The sequence below is a fragment of the Chiloscyllium plagiosum genome, unplaced genomic scaffold (assembly GCF_037043375.1).
Source record: "Chiloscyllium plagiosum isolate Xiang-an unplaced genomic scaffold, Cpla_swu_hap1 HiC_scaffold_21, whole genome shotgun sequence".
Lineage (NCBI taxonomy): Eukaryota > Metazoa > Chordata > Chondrichthyes > Orectolobiformes > Hemiscylliidae > Chiloscyllium > Chiloscyllium plagiosum.
The window spans coordinates 37094034-37112114 of NW_028270159.1; the positions used below are offsets into that span (position 1 = coordinate 37094034).

At 40.1% G+C, this 18081-nt stretch overlaps 1 protein-coding gene across 3 annotated transcripts in view; it reads right to left on the minus strand.

Annotated features, from left to right (window-relative positions):
- astn2 (astrotactin 2) overlaps positions 1-18081 on the minus strand; it is a 1590397-nt gene that overhangs the window by 167086 nt on the left and 1405230 nt on the right. For all 3 annotated transcript variants that reach the window (XM_087998521.1, XM_087998520.1, XM_087998522.1), the window contains one exon: positions 12099-12240. In XM_087998521.1, coding sequence (XP_087854647.1) covers positions 12099-12240 — 142 coding nt within the window. The remainder of the gene's footprint in view (positions 1-12098; positions 12241-18081) is intronic.

Consider the following 18081-nt stretch of genomic DNA (forward strand, 5'->3'; position numbering starts at 1 on the left):
CAGAGCCTGGCAGGTTGCATGTTTGGGGATTCTCATCTCACCTATGACTCCACAATTGCTATTTTCAACTACAGGAGTGTGATAGAATATGCTGAGTTGAATCCAGTGACAACAAGAACCCGCAGGAACCTCCCTGAGAAAGCAACTCATCCGATCACCCTCGTATCCATCAGTCTCGACATTAATCCCCAAACATGCAACCGTGTCTACTATCTACAAGGTAAGAGCAACAACTTATCAGAGTTGTGTTTTTATGATTTTTACCCACCCACATACCCAGCTCTGTTATGACATGGGTTGCTTTTAACACAGCCAACCCATTCTCACCCAATCTTAGGCCTATTATCACAATACATGGTTTTTTTTCAGCACAGTGTACCCATACTCCGCTAGCCCAGCTCTCATCATCTCTTCTATCCCGGTCTGCCATCTATCACTTATCTTTCATATATCTCTCTCTCTCACTCTCCCTCTGGGCTCCAACTCTACTTATCCGCTCACCTCTCCAACAATACCCAAACCCCTACTTCATTTTCAGAATAAATACCAGTTTCTCCTTGCTGCTGTCAGTTCCAATGAACAGTCACTGGACTTGAAATGTTATCTCAACTTCTTTCCCACAGAAGCTGCCAAACCTGCTAAGTTTTGTCAGTAATTTCCATCTTTGTAACATATCACAGCTCCTCTGACAGTACCTTTCAAACTGCGACATTTACCATTTTATACAAGGGAGCAGCACCACTATGACTTCCTCTCCAAGTCAAATACTATCCTGATTTGTAAATATATTATTATTTAATTGCCATCGCTAGGACCAAATCTTGGATCTCTCCAACAGCACAATGGATACGCCAACAAAATACTCACAGTAGCAAAGCTTAGAACCATCTTAACAGCCACATTCTAAATGGATAGGCAAAATAACAAAAAAAATATTTCTGACTGGCCTTTAGAAGTACATGACAGTGATTATTATAACCATGCTTGTTTGACCTTTTTAAGCACACAGAATTGACCTTTATGAATGCATTGACTTCCATTCATAATCTCATTGCCATGACCCACAAATCTATTTGACCCTTGTAAATGGATCACTTTCATCTTTAGAGTTGTGGTGCCTTGACCAGGATATGTATTGTCATATCAGTAAATCTAATGTATTCTTTGGCAAGCATGCTATAACTGGAATGAATAGTGAATTCATAAAACTTTTAGCACATGTATGTCAGTAAAATCAACTTGAAAAGTTCTAAACTGAGAAATACAGATGTATGATTCTCTCATCAGAGTGATTGAAAGGATTACTGTCAACTTAAAAAGAATGTATATCAGGAAATCTAAGCATGGGGAAAATGGCTTCTGTGATCTGGCAATGCAAAACTGTTCTTAATCTGTTTTGGATCGCACTTATATAGTGTTTCTGGGGAAATGAACCACATTTTCTGTTCGGGTTATGGTACCACAAAGAACTAGGATTCTCCAGTATGCAATTTCTGGTAAAGATCTGGCTTCCAGTAAATTATCATGTGACCAAGTTGCCTGGGGAATAGAAAAAGAGGGGAACGCTGGAGTTCAAGAAGTTTTAAACTTTAGGTTGGCAAACAAATTGGCTGTAGAAGAGGAAGCATCTCTCAGAGTTCAGTTGAAATTCTGTGTTTCATAAAAAAACAAGTTTAAATCTTGTTGCTGAAGTGCTTCTAATGGTGAGTTGGACTTCTAGTATAGTTAAGATGAGAGAGAGAAAAAAATTCAGACACAATACACCAAAGTTAAACAATATTTGAACACAGAAAATTCTGTCTGAGGTGTCTAAGCTTAAAATGTTATGATACCTGTGTTAAATGGGTGTTTATAACTGTAGAACAACTGAACCCTTGAATGCTTTTGATTTAAACTGTGAACTTTGTGGTTTAATTCTAACAGCAAATATCTGGGTTTCTGGATTCTAAAAAAAAAACATTTCTGGTCTCTACTGTGATGACAATGATGGTCATCAAACTAACCTCCTGGCTGCTAATACGATGTCCCACCATTTATTCCAGAATTTTAGTTTGGACATAAGTATGGATAATATGACTGAGTAAACTGAATAAAATGTTCGTTGGTGCTAAAGGTAAGACAGAATTCTAGTGTAGAATCATATAATTATAGAATCCCCACGATGCGGATAGAGGCCATTTGGCTCACTGAGTCTGCACTGACCTGCTGAAAAAGCATCCTGCCCTATCCCCATTACCTCACATTCACCAAAGTTAACCCACCTCACCTGCACAACACTGAATAATATGGGGCAACTTAGCATGGCCAATCTAGCTAACCTGCATTTCTGTGGACTTGAGTTAAAATTTGAAAAATAAATGAAGAATTTTAACTATATGTTTGCCACATCACATTCTCCCAGTCCTTTAAACATGGGATCAGTGGCTTAAAAAAATGAGCTGAATGGCTTACTGTGCCAATAAGAAAAGCAGCTGTCCATGTCAAAAATGCAGTTTTTGGAAATGCAATGTTTACACTAATATTTCTGCATCTCATCAGATTTAACCTCAACTTGTCTTCTGTGAGGGAAAAGTCAGGTTACTGGTTGAACCTCAGCTTTTATTTTTATAGGTTCATGGAATGAAATGTTTATGGATGCAGATGCTTCTAGTTAGGCCATCATTTATTGCCCATCCTCAAGTGTCACACATAGGCTAGACCAGGTTAAGATGACAATTTCTTCCCTTAAACAACATGAGTGAGCTTGATGGAGTTTTACAATAGACAATAGACAATAGGTGCAGGAGTAGGCCATTCTGCCCCTCGAGCCAGCACCACCATTCATTATGATCATAGCTGATCATCCTCAGTCAGTATCCTGTTCCTGCCTTATCCCCATAACCCTTGATTCCACTATCCTTAAGAGCTATATCCAACTCTTTCTTGAAAGTATCCAGAGACTTGGCCTCCACAGCCTTCTGGGGCAGAGCATTCCATATACCCACCACTCTCTGGGTGAAGAAGTTTCTCCTCAACTCTGTTCTAAGTGGCCTACCCCTTATTTTTAAACCGTGTCCTCTGGTTTGGGACTCACCCATCAGCGGAAACATGCTTCCTGCCTCCAGAGTGTCCAATCCTTTAATAATCTTATACATTTCAATCAGATCCCCTCTCAGCCTTCTAAACTCAAGTGTATTGTTTTTACCTTTATCAAGTGTATACAAGCCCAGTCGCTCCAATCTTTCAGCATAAGATAGTCCCGCCATTCCAGGAATTGACCTCGTGAACCTACGCTGCATTCCCTCAATAGCCAGAATGTCTTTCCTCAAATTTGGAGACCAAAACTGCGCAAAATATTCCAGGTGCAGTCTCACCAGTGCCCTGTACAGCTGCAGAAGGACCTCTTTGCTTCGCTACTCAATTCCTCTTGTTATGAAGGCCAGCATGCTATTAGCTTTCTTCACTGCCTGCTGTACCTGCATGCTTGTTTTCATTGACTGATGTACAAGAACACCTAGATCTCATTGTACTGCCCCTTTACCTAATTTGACTCCATTTAGGTAGCAATCTGCCTTCCTGTTCTTGCCACCAAAGTGGATAACCACACACTTGTCCACATTAAATTGCATCTGCCATGCATCCATCCACTCACCTAGCCTGTCCAAGTCACCCTGTATTCTCCTAACATCCTCCTCACATTTCACCCTGCCAGCTTTGTGTCATCAGCAAATTTGCTAATATTACTTTTAATACATTTATCTATATCATTAATGTACATTGTAAACAGCTGCGGTCCCAGCACTGATCCCTGCGGTACCCCACTGGTCACTGCCTGCCATTCCGAAAGGGAGCCATTTATCACTACTCTTTGTGTCCTGTCGACCAACCAATTTTTAGTCCATGTCAGTATTTTGCTCCTAATACCATGTGCCCTAATTTTGCTCACTAACCTCCTATGTGGGACTTTATCAAAGGCTTTCTGAAAGTCCAGGTATACTACATCCACTGGATCTCCTTTGTCCATCTTCAGAGTTACATCCTCAAAAAATTCCAGAAGATTCATCAAGCATGATTTCCCTTCATAAATCCATGCTGACTCTGACCTATCCTGTTACTGCTATCCAGATGTGTCATAGTTTTGTCCTTTATAATTGACTCCAGCATTTTTCCCACTACTGAGGTCAGATTAAATAGTCTATAATTCTCTGTTTTCTCTCTTCCTTCTTTCTTAAAAAGTGGGACAACATTAGTCACCCTCCAATCCGCAGGAACTGATCCTGAATCTACAGAACATTGGAAAATGATCACCAATGCATCCACGATTTCTAGAGCCATCTCCTTCAGTACACTGGGGCTCTGGATTTCCCATCCAGTGACATTATCACTACATCCAAATTGTCCTGTGTGTACCTTAAACCAATCTATTGGTGTGAGTTTGCATGCACTAGGGTTTTTTTTAACCTGACAGATAATGCTTATGTAATCTACTACAACATAAGGAAATAGACATGGACATTTGGGTATTAAAGATGAGTATTAGGCTTAAAGTTATGCCAATTTGTCACAACAGAAAAACATGATTCCAATCGAATATTATGCTTCAAAAGGTCCAAAGTAATATGGAGTACGAGATATTTATATCTTCACACCACATGCTATGATGTAGTGATGATATAATGAGGATGTCTCTTACTGACCTACTGGCAGTGAGACATCACACAGCATGCCTCTTTTTCCAATGATAAACAGCTATCCCAAACACACACATGGTCGAACTTAGGCATATTCTGTCATTTCAATAATTATGCAAACAGGTAAATTAGAATTTACAAAGACTTACATTTCAAACATCAAAGTAATACTTTGGAGGTTTCTCCATTCATCCTGATGTAATGATTCGATACCCACCTGGAGAGATATGCACTGTTCTGTGCTGCACTTGTTTAACAACTTGATTGTCTTGCTCCTAATTGCTGTCACTCAACATGACTGCACAATCATCATCCTCACTCTCTTCAAGTACAATTGGCATGTTATATATTGATCTGAGCTGGGTTTTGACCCTTGTATTGTAGCATATGTTCAGGAATGCATCATATGGTCTGGGCTCGTTACATATTCTAGAAGCCTCTGCTAGCTTCCAAATACTTGTTTCTGAATTTCTAACTCTCACTTTTTGCCTAGTGTGCAATTTTAGTGGTTCCCTATCTGCTGACTCAAGGTACATCATTTTTAATTCTCCTGTCTCAGAAGAAGAATGTCACATGCCCTGGAATGATAAGACGATTGGTTGCAAGTGGAGGTTTGTTGTTCACACTTGCCATCTGACATAAGTTGCACCTGGGATGGTGATCCTTTTTCTGTTGAAAGTTAAAAATCCAGCAAGACCAGGTTACGGTCCAACAGGTTTATTTAGAAACATAGCTTTCAGAGTGCTGCTCCTTCATCAGGTGATTGTCAGATGAAGGAGCAGCGCTCTGAAAGCTAGTGCTTCCAAATAAACCTATTGGACTATAACCTGGTGTTGTGTGACTTTTAACTTTGTACACCCCAGTCCAACACCGGCATCTCCAAATCATGACCTTTTCTGTTGGTGTTGCATGAAAAAGCAACAATGCAATGTATGTGCTCAACAAGTGATGATCATTGATTTGATAGTACATCCACATGTTTCATTTGACCATTTGAGTGCGGATAGTGAGATGACAATCTGATTTGGGTCACTCCCCACTCAGTACATAAGTTTTGAAATGATTTGCTAGTGTTTTTAGGCCGTTGTCATACACCATATAACCCGGCTCATCACTGAAGTGAAAATAGCACTGTGTCAGCAACAATCAAGCTCACTCTGCTGCTTAGCCATCAACTCAAATAAAAGTTAGAGAAGCCATTCATCACAAACATGCAGTTTTCACCATGCGCTGTTAAAAGGTCTGTTGCCACTTTCATCCAAGGAGTGGATAGAACCAACACTATGCAGCCATGCAGGCTCTCCGGGGGTTTACATGTGCCGACTGTCATGTTGATGGATTCACTTTCAGTTTCTCCAGCCGCTGTCATGACTGGACCTTGACGTTTCATGTAGAGGCTGGAGAAATCAGAGTGAACGTAGAATGGAACATCATGTGGAAAAAGAGGCTCTCTCCACTGTGAGATTACAAATCTGATACGTCACGTATGCATTTGTGGGTTGTTGAATATTTTGTTTCATCGTAGTACAGTGTACTGACCATGTGCAAGCCTTCTTCTGCAATCAATCCCATATGCCTTTGCTGCAACATGGGCCTGATATCTTGATGTAATGCATTTGGATGAGGACTTGTTTTCTTAGAAAATGACCTATTGTTAGATATAAAGTCCTTCTCTGAAAAAAGGAATAAGCCTTCCCAAGAACTTCTTTAATATTGTCAGGTCATCCCAGGATAATGGCTCTTTTTTTGTAATCTCTTGCAGTTGCTCATCTTCGGCAGCTGCTGACTGTAACTTTTCACACTGGCTCTGGGCAAAGTGTAACAGATTATCATTGAGTCAGTCTTCAATTTCGCAGCCTTGCATTAACATGTAGATCAAAAGGAATACCTTTATCTTTAGGTGGATTAGATCATCTATTCACCACGTCAGTTGTAATTATCTTTGTGCCTTGCTTATATCTCACTTCAAAGACATTTCCTTTCTCCTTGACAAGTAGATGTGGTGTTACATTCATTAGTGATTTGCAGTACATCATCATTTCCAGTGGCTTATGATCTGTTTCAATGGTGAATTTCTTTTCAACTAAGTATGTGTGAAACCACATGATGCTGAATACCAGAACTAATGTCCTCTGCTCTCGATTGGAATAGTTGACCTGTGCAGATGACAGAATGTTCAAACCAAAAGTAGTCATGTTTTTGTCTTGCAAAAGACATGTGTCTAGGCCTTTTACATGCATTAGTTTCAAAAGGCATGACTTTCCTGGAATTGCATTATTTCAGGACACCAGATTTTACTGACAGGACTTGCTTAACATTGTCAAAAATGTAATGGTTAGTTGTTTTGCGACACATGTTAGATGTCCTGCTGAAACAAGTCTTGCAGTGGATACAACTGTTCTGAAGTTGGGAGTGTAAGCAAAGTGGAAATTGAAACATTTGAGTCAATAACCCAGATCCTCCTGATCCTGAGGAGCCAGCCTTCAACATCCTAGATCTCACCTGGTTCGGGAAGTAATCCATAGGTGAAGTAAACAGACCCAACAAGGTTTATCTGGCTGATGTTGACCTGGCGTTTTGTGCTATTAAATACTAATCCTTGTTGTTGAAAAACAGTCAACAGAAATTGAAGTTTGAGGTCGTGCTCTGTCTTTGTCTGATCTATTGTTAGTTATGCAAACAGAGCGAGGTACGCTCTCAACAAATTTATCCATGTGCTGCTGCAATATGTCTTGATTTACTAATGGCTTCTGTGGTAACTGTCCAAATGGTATCTTAAGTGTACTGCATTTTTGGGTTTTTCTGTTAATTGGACAAACTTACAATCATATTCACATCTGCCTTGGAAACAAATCTTGCTCCAGAGATTGAGGATTGAGTTCTGCCAGCATCAGCAGTGTGTGTGGACAACTTTCAAATAAAAGGTTAAAGCACCTTGTGTCTAGGCATATACTTATCTTTCCTTAACATGCACATGATGGAGCCAGACCAATCTATGTGTTTTTGACCTTCTGAATTACACCATTTTGCTCCATTTCATTTAGTTCCACCTTAATCTACACTTATATGTGCACACTGCATTTCCTGGTAGCATCAAGAAATACAGTTACATCATCCTGAAGATGCAATACTGCACTCCCCTTCAGGTTGCCAATAGCGTCAAATCTATCTGGACATGTTTGAAATCATTGACTGATTCAATAGTGTTATGTGAGGTCTGTTTCATCACCGTGGTTGTGGTTTAAATCGAATAAATTTTGACTATGACGAAATCTATCCATTCTTGTGGTCTTGCCCCTGCTGGATCATTGGTCAATACCAGGTAGAAAATTTGGCAAGTCAAACTGCACTGGCCCTAAAGTGGAATAAGCTGGAAATGTGTTGCTGGAAAAGCGCAGCAGGTCAGGCAGCATCCAAGGAGCAGGAGAATCGACGTTTCGGGCATGAGCCCTTCTTCAGGAATGAGGAGAGTGTGCCAAGGGTTGAAGAAGCTCTCTTCCTCCCTCTACAAGGTTATAGAAGCTCTCTTCCTCCCTCTACAAGGACTAGAAGATTTTAACCTACTGCGAATCCTCTTGGCAAGGATGCCTTCCTTGAAGAAGCTCTCTTCCTCCCTCTACAAGGTCTGCTTGGCACACTCTCCTCATTCCTGAAGAAGGGCTCATGCCAGAAACGTTGATTCTCCTGCTCCTTGGATGCTGCATGACCTGCTGCGCTTTTCCAGCAACACATTTCCAGCTCTCATCTCCAGCATCTGCAGTCCTCACTTTCTCCTAAAGTGGAATAATGCCACTTTTTGTGTTCTGAGATAATTTCTCACATTCTGTAAGATGGAGTGTCACTTATTGAGGTATGCCTTTCAGGATGCGTAGTGGTTGGTACTAAGATCCCATTTCAAGTTTAGCTTTTAGCGTGCACCTTTCTGCCTTCTCGAGAATATATGGGACAGAACATTATAAAAGCTTTTGGTTGCCTTATGCCATAAACATGTTGCATGCAGTTAACAATGTGGAAACTTTGGCCAGATTCTGAAATTTCATTTCCGTTTGGTTGACTGTGAATTTCCAGGACATGTTTGTATTTGTACAGCTTTGATGCTCTTCCCTTGCTGCCAATGTTGGGTGTTGTATCATCTCAGAGGCGACATGTAGATGACTCTCATGTCTTGCTTGGCTTTTGAAAACAAATTTCCACGATTCTGTGGTGCACATGCTTTACAGACATCAAGACAAGTTGGATAGCTTTCAAATAACTGTGATAAATTGTGTCTGTTTCAGTTGTTTTAGGTTGGTGGATTTTGCTTACCATTGAGAAAACTGGCTGCATTGAAAGCATGTTACTGTTGTTGGTCTGACACTGATGCTTCATATAGTCCATCCTCAATCAATGCAGAAATGGGCATGAGCCTTTTCCTTACTTAAAAGATTGTCTTCAAAGATTTTATTTGGTGCAGAGACAATGATAAACTCAATGAGCTTCTTTGACAATTCCTCTTCAGAACTGTCACACTTATGCCCTTTGATTCAACTTATTCCAACAGACTGGTCAATAGACTCTTGAGGCTGCTGTCTGTACATCATGAAGTATAAATTGTTAACCCTGAAGTTAATTCTTCCATTTGGGTGGTGTTTGATCATTTCTTAAAGCTTTTGTGGATTTTTTTGATCAGCCATCGCAAGACCAGATATATTAATTCTGCAAAGTCCTTCCTTACCAAGAAAAGAGAGATTTTTAACACTCTTTCCATGTTCATTTCCTGTTTAAGCTGTAAAATCAAGCTGGACATGCTGTTTGAACAGTCATATTTCAGTTAGGGTGTCACTGCCCAATCCATAACAAGATTTCTGCTTTCCACGATTCTGAGTTAAAGATTTTGATGGCACCAGCTTAAGCTCTGTGTCCCTGATCTGGTGTCAGTGTGAGTTAAAAACTGCACCTTTCTTAAGAACAAAGATATTGTCGTGCTCTTCTGAGAAGCCATTCCCAATGTAACAACTATCGGGAAAATATTCTAGCCTTTATAGTTTTCCAAGCTGTACAGCACTGGATCTATGTTCGAGCTCAAAACTGCATTTCAAGTTTTTTTTATTGCTTTCTTTCTTTTAATTAATAATCTTAAAAATCTATTTTTATCCTGAAAGAAGTTACTTCCCAATCAAAAATAAATTATTGGTTAATGTTCTGTCTACTAATCTGTAAAGTTTCCTGAGCTCACAGAAACCGATGCTGTGTAAGGGTGAGAAAGATTTCCTTTGCAAAAACTGTCTGTTGTCCAAAGTTGTTGCCTGATTGGTCCTCAAATAGCTTTCCACATATCTACCACCTATATACTGGATTCTTATACTGATGTTATTTCTTCTACCATGGGGGAGTTTGTCTGCACAATGGTATTTTTCCTGATCTGACAATACTTATATTACCTTCCATGACAGAAGAAAATGGGTGTGGATATCATAGTGTGGAAACCAACTGACATTTGTTACAACTGATTAATTTACCCAAACATTATATTCCTTAGGTACATAAGTGCCTAGGCTAATATTAGGTTCTGCTTATATGAATAGAACAGGACAATGTCATGCTTCAAGTGAACCAAGATTAGATGGAGTGTGAGATCTTCATATCCTGAGGTCACATGCTATGATACAATCATAACAGGAACATCTCTCTTCAAGACATACTAACAGTGACATATAATGCAACATCTATGTTATTTTTTTAAAAACTTGCATATCAAAAATTTAGGCCTGGCAATGGTCAGGCTTAAACAATATCTCCAAGACTCAAGTTAAATTAAAGTGAGACCCAGGGATAATGATACAAAGAGGATGTCCAAACAATCACTTGAAAATAAATTAGAAGTTCAGAGGAGGGTTTAGTTACACACATTTATATTATTGTCTGATTCTTTAAAGATCTTATCATTGCCTCAATAAGAGAAAAAGGTTTGCAACATGGCAAATTTCCTGCAACTTCATTCTGCCATACATGTTCTGCAAGAGCTGCTTTTAAATTTTCACACATGGCTTTATCAACTTAGAAGAGGTCTATCAGCATCTGGCAGCAACGTTGATTCTGCTTTCTTTAAATAGATGCTGCCAGACCAGTTAAGTTTCTCCAGCAATTTCTGTTTTTGTGTAATTTAGAACTTTTGTTTTAAACAGAATTCAATCTTGAGGAATACTAAAAATAGTAAACCTTGGGAATTTATAGGAGGGCATGCAGGTAAAGTTTTTTGCTTCAGATTGGTCTCATTGCATACTCTCAAATAGTTTCTGCACTTATTTCCGATTTTATTTTTTGCAATTTCAATTTGCTCATATATTCACCGAAATTATTTTAGTGATATCGCTTTGCTTAGAATACAGAAATCATACAACACAGATACACATTTTTCTTAAAGTAGCCATAATCAATCTTTAAACCCAATGGCATAATATCTCATAACCTCGATGGGCTTTGTGACGTGCAAGTAAAATGAGTCAACTGAGAAAAAGAGAACAGAAATGTGCACTTCAGAGCAGAATGAAGAAAAATGAGGCCATCATTAGTGAGTTGTTTTTACATCTGAACATGGTAAAGAGAGGTTGAGATCTCACTCATTTGTAAACATGGGAAAACCTGGCATGCAAACATAAGATTCATCAAATACAAGCCTGCTCACGTCAAACACCACTGAGGAATTCAATCCACTACCAGCAAAAGGAATAAACGCAAAAGTGTAACACTGACATTTATTCAGGTGTGATTTCCAGAACTGTCAGAGTGAGGAAGAATAAAAACACCTTGAGGATGTTTTAAACACAAAGTGCCAAGTTTTGAAAGACTGCCATACGAAGGAAAACAAACTAATCACAAAGCATCTTCCTTGTTATAGAAGAATAGCCATGGAAAGGGAAAATGCTGGCATTAGCAAGTTCTTTGCAAAAGTTTGTAGTGTTAATTCACAATCAAGATTTATGTGCAACTTAACATAATAGCCAAAAGCATTTCTGCAGGTATTGTTGCATGATTATTTTAATTGAAATTACCACCAAAACATTTCTTTGAAAGATCCCATTTGAAAATATGTGTGTTAGGGTTGCCGACACTTGAGGAATATTCAGGGGTTTCCAGGCTACATAAAAATCATGGGGTACTTATAAAAAAGTTGTGCATCTTTGTGGCCTTTATTTTTATTAATTCCGACAATGTTTGAGATCAGAAAAGAAGGCAATTTGGTGAAAGTCAAGGTTTAGCCAATCACTTAGCAACAAACCCATTTGCTTTCCAGTTGGTGTCGTCAACATTGCACATGGAGATGGACCAGTGGAAACAATGTGAGGCAGGGTAAACTGAGATGTAAGGTCATGTGCTAATACCTCCAGGCATACAACGCAGTGTGTGTACAAGTATGCACATGCTTGTGTGTTATTATTTTTTGCTTACTTGTAGAAGCTGTCTGGTTCCAGGCACTTGAAAATTAAAGAGTATGTTGTTGTCTCAGAGGCAATCCCATGGTTTTTCCCCACTACAACACAGGAAGATCCCAGGCCTGAAAGAAGGTCATCTGCAAAGCTCAGAGATTCCCCTGGTAAAAGTGAAACACACAAGAGAGGGAGGACACAAATTAATTAAAAGAAGTCCAGGCAAACAAAGCTTTTTGACATTCATCATGTAAAGTAACTCTGGCATTTCCATGGGCTGTTCCTGTATTGGGGGGTGAAATTGGGTCATCTTTTTTTCTCATGTCTTTGTTTTTTTGTAACTGAATTCTTAAGATCTTTGACAGAAGAAAAACATAAACATTGCTCAGAATTTCTAAAGATGTTTTGCTTTCCTGCAGGCTATTGCTTTGTTAAAGGTTAAATGTGTTCTGGCCTCTCAGCCATTTCGACTTCTTTCTCTTTAACTTTTTGCAAGTGGGATGAAATGCATTAAGTCTATTTTCCTCTGCATTCTTGCTAAATAAAAATAGTCACGTGTGTGCACACATTTCATCTTTATTTAATTTTGTTTTTCCATGTGCGGTCAAATGTCATAAACTTTTGCTGTTTTAATAACCTCATGCTTTAAATGTAAAATATATTTTATGCGCTAAATAATTGGCTTACAAGTATTAAGAGCCTTAATGACAAATAGAGGACAAAAAAACTTTCAGTTTACAGTACAATTGTGTGAGGGTAGGGACACTGTTTCCTTCAGAGTAGGCTGAAGCCATTTATCTTACATAAACAAATGTCTCTAAGCGTGGGATAGAGGTAATGAGCTGCCAGTGTGGGATATATTTGCAGCGTGATGTTATTTACTTTTCATCAATCAGTTCTCTGATTTTACCACCACTGGAAATCCACAGTATTCCCCTTGAAATCCACACAAAGGATCTACAACAGAAATATTACTTTTCAAGTCAAATGTGCATGATGCCTAGAGATTAGTAAGCAATAAGGAATTACATGAATAGTTTTGGAACTCATGTTCACTGGGCTACAAGGGGAGTCTGGGAATTAAATACTAATACAATGAACCATTTGGCTTCCTAAAACAGATGTTTACTGTTAAAGTTTTAATGTGCTAACTTCCAAATGTACACGATGGTGTGACACAAATCCTCTTTCATTTTCTTCCCTTACTTTTTTCAGCTACTTTACGATATTTGTTTCAGCCTGATCATTATCATTTTAGCTATGTCTGCTAATGAATTGTCATTTGAGTGGCACAAGTAAGTACCTCTTCCAGTCCTGCAAAATAACTTACCTTATTTAAGGGTAAGTGATGTAAATCTATGCACAAGCTTATGCCTACTCCATAACCCTAACACTTAGCTTTATTTTTTAACCAAACAATCTCAGTTTAAAATTAAGATCATAAAACCATGAGAAATAAGAACAGGAGTTGGCCATTTGGTCCATCGATTCAACAGGATCATGGCTGATCTGAAAATCTTCATGTCCACTTTCCTGCATTTTCCCCATACACCTCGATTGTCTTACTGATCAAGAATCTATCTCAGCCTTAAATATACTCAAGGACACTGCCTCCACAGCTCTCTATGACAAGGGGTTCCAAAGATTCTCAACGCTCAGAGAAGAAATTCCTCCTCATCTCAGTCTTCAATTGACGCCCACTAATTCTGAGACTATGCCTTCTGGTCCTAAACTCTCCCATGTGGAAAAACATCCTCTCAGCATTTATCCTCAGCAATCAACAACTGATCAAGTACCAGTTGCCATTTGTGGAAGAAAATTCTAAAATTTTATACCCCCTTGTCACATGGAAGGGTTTCCCTCCTGTACTCCACCTTTTATTCTAATATTTATATTATTCTACTTGCTCCCCTACTCCCCTTCCCAAAGGAATCATTTTTGCTCTCGCCACCTAATCTATTCCTCCTACTATCTTGAAAACTTTGTTCAAATCAGCCCTTAATCAACAGCGCAATCTCTCCTTGTAATTTAATGTTTGGAGTCTAAGAATCATTCTACTAAATCTACACAGTGCTCCCTTCAAGGTAATTATATTCTTCCAAGGACTTGTTCTCACAGTTATCTTTGTATTCAATTGATTCCAGCTTGTAAAGCCTATCTACTACCCAAGCAACAACACAATTACTTCTAATGGGAGGTCTATCCATTGTATCAAACCAACATCATCATGCTGGTTTGAGATGCCAAGGAATTTAGACCCTTTGTGCTTCTCAGACAAGGCCAATGGGATGATCAGAATATTGTAATAAATGCAGAAAACAGCAGACTTTCCTTCAAAAGGAACAAACCAGGATAAGAACCTCCAAATACAGACGTTACAAAACCTGTCCATATACGATCAACCTGTGTAATTATTATCAGTAATTATTATCAGGGAAAAACTCCTGAATCATTTCAAAAACAACTGGATGTTTTCATTGAATGGTGATTAGAGTATCACTTAATGGATGAATCAAATAAGCCTAATAATTCTCATCCATAATTATCTTATGATTTTTTTTGAATGGAAAAGGCATCCGATTCTCCCCTTACTACATGTACAAAATTTCCACTGAACAGGATTCACAAGTGGAAACTTTCAACTGCTCTTTTGTTGTCCAGATCATTGACATGGGTTCTCATGGTGCAGTGGCAGTATTCCTACCTCTGAGCCAGGAGGCCTGTTCAAGTCCCAGGAGCAGGAGTTCAAGTCCCACCTACTCCAGAACTGTTGTAACATATCTAGACAGGTTGATGAATAGTTTATCTCCAAACTTTGAGTGTCTTGAATAGCCAACTGCTAACCAGATGGAGATAAGGTAACCACAGAGTAGGCCTGGAATTGGGCCTGTGTTCAAGACATTACATGAGACAGCAAAAAAATAAAAAAATAAAAACCAAGAGGCCAAAGATCATTCATCTATCTAGAGGCTTATCGTGCCATATAAAATTATCTCCAATGAATGATTGACCTCCTGCAGAAAACTAGCAAATGCTGATCAGCACCTTCAAAATGGCTGACCATGATACAATAGGAATGATCCAAAGATATAGGCCGATTCTTTTTTCCAGTGTGGCAGTAGCCATGTTGTTGTGCTAGAATACGAGGAACCAAACTTGTTTCAGCCTTCTAGTTGAGGTTGGACTTGGTTCAGTAGCAATCTGGTTAGACAATTCACTGTTGAGCACTAGATCTCCATGCCTTGAAGGGAGAAGATTCTGCCTTCATGAGCCGCCGACAGTTCTTCAGTTCCAGCAGTGCCCCAGCGGAAGGTGGTAACTGGTCAGACATTACCCGAACCACAGCAGCATCTTGGGTACCCTCCTAAGTAGACTCAGACAGTGAGGCAGACCTCAGTGAGGTGGGGAGTACAATGTTTGAGGACATTGGTGATAGTGGTGATGGTTCTGCCCTTTCCTATTGCTGGCGGTAGAGAGGGTTGATAAGGAGGGAGAATCCATGGGTCGCAGACATAATCACCTAAAAGCTTGAAGAGAAGCCCTTCTGTTTTACTGGGTATTCTCACTGTCTGGTAGCAGTCTAACAGTGGGAAGATATTTTTAAGTGCCCCCTCATTATACGGGATGTGTTTTGGACACTTAAGGGTCTCGCTGGTGCAATGAGTGTTCCTTGGTGTTATGAAGACAATGGATACTCCTAACCCTACCTTCCTTCCAGATTCATTGGAGCCTCTCACCATCACCTCCCTAGTTCCCAGATCCCATTAAACTTTCAGCCAATGCAAGGAAACTACTGGATCCATGTGCTTTGTGACATAAAATGCATCCATCCAATCATGGCTTTGTCTGCCCATCACCATTTGTTCCATTCCCTTATCCCCTTTCCTCCTGAGTTTCTGCTCTTAGACCGAATATTCTCTTTTATCAAAAATGCTAATGATGTCAGAAATCCCACTGTTGACGGAAAAAGAAAACAGAGCTCATAAGACCATCTCCACCATAAAGTAGGATGGTCTCCGTAAGGATTGGAGAGTTTAAGCTATCGGGAAAGGATGAATAAGCTGAGGCTGTTCTCCCTGAAGTGGAGAGAGTGCGTGATTCTGTAGAGGTTTATAAGATCATGCAGGGCATGGACAGGGTGATAATTCACAGAACTAGCAGAAAGTTATTCAACTTCCACTACCTTCAAGCCAAAACCAAAGTCACCCCAACTAGTGTCATTGAGCTGCAGTAGTCAGATGATGCTTTCATTTGTGCAATTCAGAGGATGCCCTCCAGACCATTGTCAGCACCTTTATGGAGTCAGATGAGAGCACTGGTCTCACCCTGAACTTCTGCAAGACAAATGTCCTCCACCAACCTGGCCTGACATTGTGGAGTGAACCTCTGATCATCAAGAGCCACTGGGGGTGGGGGGGGCCTTAGAGAATGTTGACCACTTCCAAAACCTCAGGAGTGTCCTGTCAGCCAAAGCAGCTCTTGACGAAGAGATCCAGAACTGTTTCCAGTAAGCTAGTACAGTGTTTGCCCACCTGAGGAAAAGGGTGTTTGAGTACAATATCAGATTCAACACCACGCTCATGGTTCACAGAGCTGTGATGGTTCCCACCATCCTGTATGGCTCTGAGACATGGACTGTCTATGGCAGACACCTCAAGGCTGTGGAGCAGTATCACTCATGCTGCCTGTGTAAGATCCTGCAAATCCGCTGGGAAGAGAAACACACCAACACCAGGATCCTTGACCAGGACAACATCTCCAGCGTCAAGGTACCGACTCCACATTGTTCAACTACGGTGATTAACACAAGACTCCCCAAGCAGGTACTCTACTCCCAGCTCCAGGTTGGTAGGCAAGCCCCAGGTGGACAGTCAAAACACTTCAGGGATACCCTCAAGGCCTCACTGGGGAAGTGTGGCATTCTCACAGACATCCGGGAATCACTGGTTCAAGAGCATCAGAGGTGGAGGGGGGGTATCCAGGAAGGCACAAGAACCTCGAGACTTGCCATCAGGAAAAAGGGAAGACAGGCGGAAATAGAGAAAGGAGTGCACTGCCACACTCACCCCCCTTCCCGTTACCACCACCTGCCCAAGTGTAACATAGCCTGCAGTAGCCTTCATTGATCTGTTCAGCCACCTAAGGACTCACCCTGAGAGTCATCCTTATCTGCCAGGGACCACCAAAGAAACAATTGAACAGATAAGGTGAATAGCCAAGGCCTTTTTCCCAGGTTAGGGGAGTCCAAAACTAGAGGGCATAGTTTAAGGTGAGAGGGGAAAGATTTAAAAGGGACCTAATGGACAACCTTTACACGCAGAGGGTGGTGCATGTATTGAACAAGCTACCAAAGGAAGTTGCAGAGGCAGGTACATTTATAATACTTAAAGGCATCTGGATGGTTATATGAATAGGATAGGTTTAGAGGAATATGGGCCAAATGCTGGCAAATGGGACTAGATTAATTTAGGATATTTGGTGGGCATGGACAAATTAGACTGAGCAGTTTGTTTCTGTACTGTATGACTCTTTATGTGTGACTGTCAAATCCTCTAGGAAGCGAACTCAAGGAGTGAATGGCTGGACTTGGTAATTTATTTTGGCAGCAAACTCCAGCCTATGAAATGTTGTCAGTGCGAAATATTGACGGGCTTATTATATCATGCAGTTCTCTGTTTAATAGATAAATGTGTTCGCAATACAACTCACAGCGAGGTTCCACAAGGAGCCTGCAGTGAATATGAATCTATTTTTAATGGTATTGAGGGAGGAATGTTGGCAGGCACAGCAGCAGAACACACTGCTCTTTTTCCAAACACCATCACAGTGTCAACAACTTTCAGATGAACAGGTAGATGACACTTGAATTTGACATGTCAGCTAATGGCTGGTAATTTCAACAATGCATTGCTCTGTCAGTACTGCATAATAGCGTGTGTCTAAATCATCAGCTCAGGTTCTGGGCAAGGGTCAAAGTGCAAAGCCTCATGCTGCAGAGGTAAAAG